The 10,820-nt window shown below is 43.5% G+C and overlaps 1 protein-coding gene across 6 annotated transcripts in view; it reads left to right on the forward strand.

Annotated features, from left to right (window-relative positions):
* The window catches only part of LOC108241504 (cytoplasmic dynein 1 intermediate chain 1), a 56,974-nt gene that overhangs the window by 17,367 nt on the left and 28,787 nt on the right, over positions 1 to 10,820 (forward strand). For all 6 annotated transcript variants that reach the window (XM_037975657.1, XM_017425707.3, XM_037975659.1 and 3 more), the window contains 4 exons: positions 72 to 164; positions 4,077 to 4,248; positions 5,867 to 5,966; positions 6,224 to 6,349. In XM_037975657.1, the coding sequence (XP_037831585.1) occupies positions 72 to 164; positions 4,077 to 4,248; positions 5,867 to 5,966; positions 6,224 to 6,349 (491 nt within the window). The remainder of the gene's footprint in view (positions 1 to 71; positions 165 to 4,076; positions 4,249 to 5,866; positions 5,967 to 6,223; positions 6,350 to 10,820) is intronic.

Consider the following 10,820-nt stretch of genomic DNA (forward strand, 5'->3'; position numbering starts at 1 on the left):
GGCACGCAGAGGGAGGTCGAGGAAAATTGGAACAGCTGCTGATTAACACGAGTGCTCTCTCTTTTCAGTAGAGGTGGAAGAGGAAGAGGAAGAGCTGATGGAGGCAAAGCCGGGCCCGGAGTCCGAGCAGCGAGACGAAGACGACAGCAAGGAAACCAAAGAAGGTTCGAACAACGCTCGATCGATGTCAGGCGTCCGCCGACTCTTCGCCGGCATCACGCGCCGTCTCCGCTCCTTTACGCTCGAGGCCCGACTCGCGCGGGGGGGGCGTTTTGAAATGTTCGACGCTGCCGCTTTTACCTAAGTAGCAAAACGTCTCCACAGAAGCAGCGTGTTATCCGAAGGAAAACCGAGCACTTAGCACGTTACCAGTGCTATTTCTCCACCGCCTCCATTAGCTGACCCGTATTTACACGCAGGCTATTTACACCGACTCAAGCCGCCTCAGAATAAATAAACAGCTAAACAGATGCTCAGATAAAAAAGCTCTGGTAAACATGCCTTCTCTCCTGCCCCGACTTTTAAGTAACCGTCCTTGTTTGTCTTTGTTGAGAATCTTGTACACACAGTCAACTTTTTATAGCAGCGCAGTATTTTCACACACACTGAACAGCAGCTCGTATTCACTCTCTTCACGCCAACATTCCTCTTCATTTAGTTGCATTTTGCTCCACTCACCGGCAATAATCCATTTATTATTAATATCATTGTTTCCCTGCATTACCCTTAAGTTCGGTTTGATACCACGTAGTTAAGATTAATCCATTGAAAGTTAATTTGTTCTTCAGTAACGAGCATGTTTTGAATATAATATGACATTATTATTTCTTTTGCCTAAAGTCAGTCATTGTTCGTTTCAGCTGTATATAAGGTCGGGGGTGATTAGCAGACAATTAATCTGAAATCAGCTTTTTTTCCTGCTTCTGTCATTAATATGTCAGCCATTAGGTCCGCAGTCACTCAGCTTCTGATTCCAACAATAGTATTGCGTTTTTTAAATTGAGACCTGCAGCCACAAAGCTTTTGTTTGCAGCCTTGTCTTTTTTGAATTTTTCCTTTAAAAACGTCTTTGTTTTTTTGGGGGGGGAGTCCATTCCCTTTTTGTCCTTACCTTGTAGGAACTTGAACTGGTTACTGGGCCACAGGGTGGGCAACATAAATGCTGCGTACGAAGGACAATTGCAGCAATATGGTCAGTGCCGCGGTCTCGTAATCCTGAGGCCCAGGTTGTGTCAGAACGGGCATCTGGCGTGAAAAATAATTACTAACTCTTTTGTGAGAGCTCTCTCGTTGTGGCAACCCCTTAAGAAATGGTGAATGGACTGTACTTATGTAGCAACTTTCCAGCCAACCAGGCTACTCAAAGCGCTTTACAACACAATCTGCCCTCGTTTACTCAGCACTCCACAAATCTGATCTGAATAAATCATTCTATAGAGTCTAATCAGTGCTTTAGATTACAATCATACACCGATGGGACACATCGGAGGCAATGATGGACTAAATGTCTTGCCCAGGGACAATTCAGGGACAGGAATCGAACCTCCAACTCTCTATTTGGAGGACAACTGCTCTAACCACTGGTTCACAGCCGTCCTAAGAAGTGGGGAGGGAAGAAGGGAGGAGCTGAAAGAATAACAACAACATAGCAAATGAGATCATAGATACAAGCGGCTGAAATGAGCTTCCTTCGAAGGGCCGCCGGGCTCAGCCGTACAGACAAGATAAGGAGCTCCGTCATCCGGGGGGAGCTCAGAGTGGAGCCGCTGCTCCTTCTCATCGAAAGGAGTCAGCTGAGGTGGTCTGGGCTTATCAGGATGCCTCCCGCAGACCCAGAGCTCGCTGGAGGGATTATGTATCCTCTCTGAGCTGGGATCCCCCGGGAGGAGCTGGAGAGTGTCGCTGGGCAGAGGGAGGTCTGGGTTTCCCTCCTGAACCTGTTGCCTCTGCCACACAACCACGAACAAGCGGTAGAAGATGGATGGATGGATTCATTCATTCATTTCTTTTTTTTTTCCTTACTTACAGTGATCCAAATCAGAAGGAATGTACAATACATTACAAAGATCTTTCGATAAATGTTTGAGACACCCTTACTCCGTTTATTAAAGTTACACCTTTGATTACTGCAAACACAAAAGATCTCATTCTTTCACCTTCAGTCCCAATAAACTCCTCGCATGTTGCCGGTCAGTCTGTCATGACACGGTCACTCGTGTGTGACGCTCTCCGCCAGTCAGTGGGTGGATCAGATAGGAGTGGGGCTGGGGGGGGGTCTAGGTTACAGTCGGGGTTAAGGCGAGTCCAGTGTATCAGCTCTATGGCATGTGGGGGTCAGCACTGATTAAAAACCTGTCACTTGACCCCTTGGCCACATTTCAAAGTGAAGAGGAATAGAGGAGTGTGTGTGTGTTAGTTCCTAAGCATGCCAAGGCCTCGTGTTGTACAGCATAAAGAGACACACACAGCTGTTTGGGTATGTTCAATTCATGACTGGATGTGCAGAAACATGTGTATGCAGCTTCACGAGCAGAGTGTCTGCGCCTTCCGTGGACGTGAGGCAAACACACACACATAAACACACACTCGTAAACACACAGTCATCCTATTAGAAGGCTCGGCCTTTGATCCCCGCCACTCGAGTCACTCGAGTCTTTTCTGACAACTCGTAAGAAACACAAAGAGACGTGTTGGGGGGGATCAAAGTCAAGAGGCAGGGTAAAGGTCGCTACACGTGTGTCCGCGTGTAAAAAGATCGCATGTGCGCTCGGGGACAGTGACTTCAAAAACCGGACGCCGTGCTGCGCAGCCATTACGTTCAAAGGGAGGCGTGCCGCCGCTCAGAGGCCTTTGTGTGGTTTTTTTTGTTTTGTTTTGTTTTTTTCCCCCCCGTCTTGTTTATGAAGTTCATGCTGTAGGATTTTATTAGAGCAGATGCATTAGAAACTGTTTGTAGTTTATTATGTCCTGGATGTGATTCTGTTTTTTTTTTTTGTTTTGTTTTATGAAGATGAAGGGAATGTTAATCCAACATCAGAAGCGCAGATTAGATTGCTTTTGCCCGTAGCAGAAGTGACAGTGTTATGATGTATGTCTATGTTTGTAAATCTCTCTAAAGTAAAGTGTAAAATTAATAATAATAGTATAGTTACTTTTCTTGTTTGGTTCAAAATAAGAAGTCAAAGAGACATTTATGTGTGGGATCTAAGTGTTATGGGTCTTATTTGAAATACATTAGAAACATTAAAGGCCTAGCATTATTTGAAGGCATTCATATCACCCTCCTCCTTTCAGGCCAGACGATGTAACAGAATCATCTCATGTTGAGAAAAGATGGAGTTGTAGCTGTTTTGGTCAAACCTTGAGATTAATGATATGCACGAGCTCATTCAGTATTAAAGAGTGTGTGTTATGACTGACTCTCAGGTACTACCACATCAAATTTTACCTCAATATCTGTAGTTTTGACTGAGGTATAGCCTGTTTTCTGTTGGTTAATGTCAATTAGCTGCGGTGGCCATCTTTAATTGAATTGTCTCCGTAAGTGAATCGGTTGTAGACGTGCGTCCGGTGTTTATTTTATGAAAGTTTTATTAAAATTCATTTGCTATCAGACAAACAGGGTTGACTCTAACAGTAATGGTAAAGTTTTATGGTAAAGATCATGCACAGTGTCACTTGGAGAGTGTGTTGTGATTGGTTCAGATTTTAACTCAATATTTGTAAAACTGACTGAATTACGGACATTTCTGTGTTTTCAAAGGTCATTAGGTCGTGGGTGGCGGCCATCCTGAATTGCGTTGGCTCCAAAAGTCAATCAGTGTTAGATGTATGTCCAAAGATTACTTTTTGCAAGTTTCATTAAAGTCCATTCAGTAGTTCATGAGACATTTTGGCAGCAGACACACACACACACACACACACACACACACACACACACACACACACACAGACATGGGTAAAACATCATCCTCCTCCTTCATCTTTCAGTGGTGGGCGAACAGTACGTACACTGATCATCCTATGCAGTCTGAGCTGTGTTCCTGTTTGTCACTGGGACCGTTTCTCCCTGACAGGCTCGTTTCCCGTGCTGCGGGAGCTGACAGAGGAGGAGAGGCAGCAGATCCTCCACTCCTCGGAGTTCCAGAGCTTCTTCGACTGCAGCATCCGGGTGATGGAGCGAGCCCTGGCCGAAGACGGCAACATCTTCTTTGACTACAGCGGCCGAGACCTGGAGGACAAAGAGGGGTGAGCAGCTCCTGTCCTGTTCACGGCTCCCATGAACTGATTCCCAATTTTTTTTGTGCCTTCCAGACTTTCTTTCGACAACCAATTTTTGATGCGATCTGAATCACTTTGAGCCGCACGTGTGAGCGCCTTGTGACGCATCTCCAACTCCATAATGTGCCAAAACTGACTCACGGCCACCGCGTCCCTCTCGGGGCCCCGGGAGCTTCTTTGTTCTCTGCGAGGCATGTCTTCGTAGTGATGTCACACTCTTAGATGGTTGAAGATTCCTGTGAACTGTCAACCGTCGCGTCTATCGGAGCATTGTCTTGCCATCTGAAGCACCACCTCCAAGTGGAGGTTATCAAAGGGTCGGTTGAAGCTGGAAGAGGCAGAAGTGCAAAGCTGTTTTAGGTTACTGCTCTGCTATTATGGAAGAACTGCTTTTACTGACTTACTCCGACTTTGACCACGGCAGCCGCAGAGAAGCACGAAGCCTGTGGTCAAATAGAGATTATGTCTAAAACAGGCCAAGCGCTCAGCATCAGACCTGTTCTTTTTTGTTTTTTTTTTCCTTCTTCCCAACGACGTGCTTTAAGTGTGTAACAGCATAACCTACATTCCTCTGCCCTGTTTCTTTATATACGGTCTCACCCAGCAGTTTGAGACTATATATATATATGTATATATTGCGGATGTCACCGTCAGTCAGCGTGGATGTCACATATACACAAACCGGTGCCTATAATTTGTCTTCGTTTGCACTCCAGTGGAGTACCGTGTACAATCTGGTAACTTTGTCCTCAAAACGTTGACATGAGAAAAAACTTGTAGCTGATCCAATTTTCTGCCGCGGCCAGTGACATAACTACAGGACATTTGGACCACAAGAAATACAGCAAACGGTTGGTGAAATTACAGACTCAGTGAGGTGCAAAGTCAGGCTAAGAATTTTTGAGCACTTTTCTTAAACACTACAGAAATACTAAGAATACTTCATGTATGTATTCTAAGTAAATTTATGTTTCTTTTTATGTAAAAAATTTTTTAAAAAACACGTTCAAGTGTGTGTTCAGAATGAACAGATAATATCTTACCTGTCTTAGATAGCTCAGATTAGAGGAATAGATATTAGCTCTGACGGGACTGATGAGGTAGCAGATAGTATCTCGCCGCCATCTTAAGACATCTTCAGTCTCCAATGTTTTCAAATTGCTTTATGTCACTGTTATTTTATAAACTTTTACACGGCTGTGATTGTTCTGGCAGAAATATCAGGAAGTGCTAGAGCTAGCTGCTGCCTCCGCTGAGCACACACAGCGACAGCAGAATCCAGCTGCGGCACTTTAATGGCAAGAAGCAAATGATCTAATTTAGTTGAAATGAATAAAACCAAGCATTTCAGTTTAAAACACTCGCCTTTATTTTTTTAATTAGGGCTGCATATACAGAAATATAGATTTTGTTTTTTATAGTTGCCTTTATGCTCTGTACCATCAGTTGGCACTAACAGGCGCAGGCTTTTCTTCCTACTGGAAACAAACTTGAGCTGGTTTCAGTTCTGATTTAAAAAAACAAAACAAAAACAAACAAACAAAAAAAGATATCCTCTGATTTGATCTTTTCTGTCTGGCTCCAGAGACTCGGGCAGCGGCTCCAGCTTGTCCTTCAGTCGGCTCTTCTACGACGAGCACTGGTCCAAACATCGTGTCATCACCTGCCTCGACTGGTCCCCTCAGGTGAGCCCTGAGAGTTCGAGGCGTCCCAGTGTGTTTAAAGCAGGGGTGTCCAACCCTGGTCCTAGAGGGCCACCATCCTGCAGGTTTTACTTGTTGCTCTGCTCCAACACACCTGATTTGAATCAATGGGTGATTAACAGGCTTCTGCAGAACATGAAGAGGTGATTTAACCTCTGAATCAGGTGTGTTGGAGCAGAGAAACAAGGAAAACTGAGACAGATCAGTTGATTTGTATTCATTGTTTCTCTCTCTTTCAGTACCCTGAGCTGCTGGTCGCCTCCTATAATAACAACGAAGACGCTCCCCATGAACCGGACGGCGTTGCCCTGGTGTGGAACATCAAGTTTAAGAAAGCCACACCAGAGTACATCTTCCACTGTCAGGTACGCTCACATTATTACACATCACACACGAATGTGATAGCAGTCCTAATGTTGGATTGCTGTGAATATATTGTAAATTAACTTTTAAGCAGAGGTTTAAGCAGAAGCATACCCACTAACAATGACGCATTATTAGCTAATTCATCGTTTATTTACAGGAAACGATATCCAGGTATTTTTCCTTTCCATAAAAGCTAACAGCCCTCCTGCTGTCGCCCTACATCTCTGCAGGGATGAGACGTCAGGACGTTTGTTGTAGCTGCTTACAGACTTTAGTTTCAATTGTGACAAGAAGCTGAAGGCCGTCTGGGTCCAACAGCCTTTTTTTTGACAGTCCAAATGTTTTTTTTCTGTCATCGTTTTGGTGGAAATGTTTCTATCACTAAATTAGCTTGAAGGCAGACAAGTTCGTCACATCTGAGGTCTGCTGGGAAAATAAAAAAAAAGAAGTAATTTCTAAGTATGCGAACGTCAGTAAAATGGGACCTAATTTCCTCTGAAAGAATGTCGCTATTCATGCACGGAGCTGCCATATTTGTTCATCTGCTTTGCTGCTCCCCATTTGCTGGTTTTTCAGATTCTTTATTTTAGTTTGTTTATAATGTTTGATTCGGGACACAACGTCTGCTTGTTGGTTTCCTTCTACAGAGACGATAATTGAAAATACACCAAACTTGATGTGTTTTCTGGTTTTTATTTTAGCTTTTTAAAAATTTTTAAACACGTTCACTTGTCGGAGGCAGCTTAGTTGGCTCAGTTTCCCCACATAATCGTTTATTACGTGATTATTTTACACACGGGCAAAACATTTTGACAATCTGTGTGCTAATAAAAGCTTGTTGGGTTGGGCGTCGTTACTTTAACGTGAATAAAAACCAACTTAAAGACGGTCGCAGCAGTAGAAACGTTCATCTGATGTATTTGTGCAGGTCAGATTGAGGAAAATTCCTCCACGGTCGGGATACAAATAGAAGGTGACACAAAGGAACTGGCTGGCCCGGGTGATGGACCGTCAATTGTCCCACGAAACTCGCGAGCCCACGTTGAGACGTCTCAGTCATAAAATGATGTGGCTTACCGCTTCCAAATCCAACACTGCATGTGTGTGTGTGTGTGTGTGTGTGTGTGTCAGCCCACCCACCCTGGTGCTCCCATTCAGAGACGCTGCAGTAACCTTTTCCTCCTAAACAGAAAAAAGGTGACACTCACCTGTCCTGTCTTGCCATATAAGGGATTTTAGAGCAGACTTCACGCACGTCAAACGGGCTCATGTAAGCTAGCTCGGCTCCATGGTTGGGTTTGCGAAGCCCCATGATTTATTCCGCTGCTGGATTTCCTGCGGTTGCACGGATACATTACACACATCTCGTCGCTGCAGCAATCTGTAGATTTTTCCGTGCGGTTCTCTCCTGAAATACGTACCGTACGCGTGCGTCTGACTCCATTAACAGTGTGTGGGGGCTTTTTTTTTTTTTTTTGAGCACGCTGATCTGTGAATTGTCCGCATCGAGCGGTCGACTTTCGGGAACACGAATATTTGTGTAAGCAGCCGATAAAATGCCCCATATATCAACAGGGGGGCTTCCCCCCCCCCTCCCGATTGTGTGAAGCAGAGCTGCCCCACAGTGGATTCAGCTCTAAGTGGACGCCAACACAATGGCACCATTTTGCTCGGAAATATTGTGAAATCCTCAATATGTCACTCTTTCAAGCCACTTCAACAAACACAGTTTACTTGTCCACATGCAGAGACTTGTTTTAATTGAGGGCTGATGCTGAGAGAGAGAGCAAGGGGGGGGGGGGACCCACTGTGAGCGAACAAAAACTTCCAAGTGCCCAACACCCCATGTTACTCAGTCTGTCAGTGTGGCCTGGAAGTTTGCCACTTTCCTTTTTCCTTTTTCTTTTTTTTTTTTTTAAGGGAAAAAGAAGAGGGAATGAGAGGAAAACAACAACAAAAAAAAAAGAGAGCTGGCAGCAAAAGAGCAGTGGAGGATGAAATTAGGATAAAGCAATTAAAACTGTAATAGAATATAAACCAATAATCCTCCCGTTGCACCGCAGGAGTGGTTCTGAAACGTGAAAATAATGCTTCTTTTCCTCCTCGCCGTGCATTCTACAAACAGAATTACAGCTCCAGTTTGCAGCGGATCAGATGGCTCTTAATGTGCGAGCATGTTCTGCTGTTTAACCCCCCTCCTCCCCCAAACCTCAGGGCTCTGTGCCTCTTCCCCTTCTTTTTTTTTTTTTTTTTTGACTTCCACCTCCTGCCCAAGGCAAGAATAACAGAGAGCGGCACTGCATCTGTAATCACTCTCTTGCTGTTTGCCATACACTCACAGCTCACTCAGACACGCATATATCGCACGCCGTGAGGCGAACACCGCCGCTGTTAGCAAACGGCACTTCAGCTTTTTCTGTATTTTGATTTCTTTAGTTTTTGCAGATTTACTCCCAAATGCTGCTTTCCTTTTTAGCAGATTGATAGATAGAAGCCTGAGCTCCGCATGTATGTCTGCATGCATGTGTTTAGGGTTTGCATGCTCTGCACGGGCTGTGATGTGTGTGTGTGTGTGTGTGTGTGCGTATAAAGGACAGTTCAGGCTGATATTGGAGGGTTGGGGTTTGTGGTTGAGGTTTTATTCAGCTGATACTTAAATCAGATTTTTTTTTTTTCCTCATTGACTCGTGAACGGACACAGTGATGCAAATAGTGACCTATTTCTCTGAACTCAGCCTATTAGGTGTTAAAAACGGGAATAATTTGCTCTCTGGTGAAAATGATTTAGCTTTATTAAAACAAAGTTTGATGTTTGTAGAAATCTTGTTTATCCGTAGGGCTCAGAATGCAGCATTTTCTGAAAGTTTATTCCAGTTTTCTGAAGTATTGTCGGTTTGTCTCTAACATGTTGATGTGACTGGAAGCGACTCAAAAGCTAGCTTCAGATTTTCAAGAGTCTCAGCGTCACTTCTGCAAGTGCAGTCTGAAAAGATACACATGTTTTTCTCCATAAACAGAAGAGCTGTAATGCTGCATTTTAATTCAATACTTATGGAAACTAGCTCTGGTTTGAGAACTGTTATTCTCAAATGGATCTTTTGTTCTTTTAGTTCCTATTTTACCAACTTTTTTTAGCTTTTATTTTATCCTACAACGCCGTTCTCATCTCCTTCGGCTCATTCATTCCAGTCTGTTTGCAGAGTGCATCCTACTGTTGGTTTTAACATTTATTTTACTGGATTCTGCCCCAGTTTCAGTTTAATTTGTGTTTTTTTTTTTTTACCCCCACCCAACACAGAATACAAGTTAGACTTTAAATTTTAGCTCCATATTTGTAAAATGTTGCAAGGATTTTGTTTTAATTAGTTATTTTCCATTTATATAGCAGAATATTTATGTACATTTTGTTTTTATTTTTCAGCTTTTAAGATTAGAGCTTTTATAAAGATTTGTCATTTTGTTACAGCCCATAAACGAAGTGCAGAAGATGCTCTGTTGTGACAGAAGCTTCTTCCTGTCCCTGGATCAGATGTTAAATTACAAGTTTATTAATTTGTACATTGTTGAGAAAAACTTAGTTTTAGTATTCACTCCTTTCAGTAACATGTGTTACATTTTTTTTTCCATTTATACCTGTGGAGTAAAGTACTAGCTAAACAAACAAATCAACCTTTACTTGTTGCTAAAGAGCAACTTGTGTTCAAATCTAGCTTTTGCTTATTCACTAATGAGACCAAATGTTTGTAAAAACGATGAACGCAGAGGCTCTGTTTTCCTTCACAAACCCTAATAACTTTAGTTCTCCAACATGAAAAGTTTGGTTCTTTACCAAAGGAATCCACTTCATCTTCGTCGTTCTAATAATTAAGAAGCCTAAAGTTCAGTGAAGGTTTGCGGACAAGTCGACAAGTTTAATGTCGGATGTTTTGGCGAATATCATAATTAAGGTGGTGAACTTTTGTAGTCTATTGAGGGGTAGAGGTCAGAATAAATATGACTCCACTTTGCCATCAGTGACCGTTTCTGATCTGATAAAAGAAACCAAAAGCAGAAACAGTCCGACTCAATGATTCACAATGTTTTTCACGTTTTCAGCAGTTATTTTCCAACACCTACGTTATAATCTCTGAATTTGTTTAACATGGAAGATGAAGGTTTTACGACTTCACTTCACTTCAGCGGAGTGTGTGTGTGTTGTGCATCAGCGTGCGGGTCGGGTTTGCGCTTCAGGAAAAAAAGGGGGGGGGTGGGGGTCGCCTCGGCTGCGGGTTCTGGTACCAGCGTGGCTCCCTGACAGTCGGACCCATCATCACCTCGTCCCGGTTGGGTCCAATCTTGTAACTTCACACCGGCCTCTCAAGTGGGCAAAGTTCCACCACATGAAAGAAGCAGTTTGACTCAAAAAAAAAAAAAAACAACTCCTCTGATTAAACTCCCCCCCTCACCCCCTCACCCCACTCCTCCACAACC

Source organism: Kryptolebias marmoratus, linkage group LG5 (assembly GCF_001649575.2).
Source record: "Kryptolebias marmoratus isolate JLee-2015 linkage group LG5, ASM164957v2, whole genome shotgun sequence".
Classification (NCBI taxonomy): domain Eukaryota; kingdom Metazoa; phylum Chordata; class Actinopteri; order Cyprinodontiformes; family Rivulidae; genus Kryptolebias; species Kryptolebias marmoratus.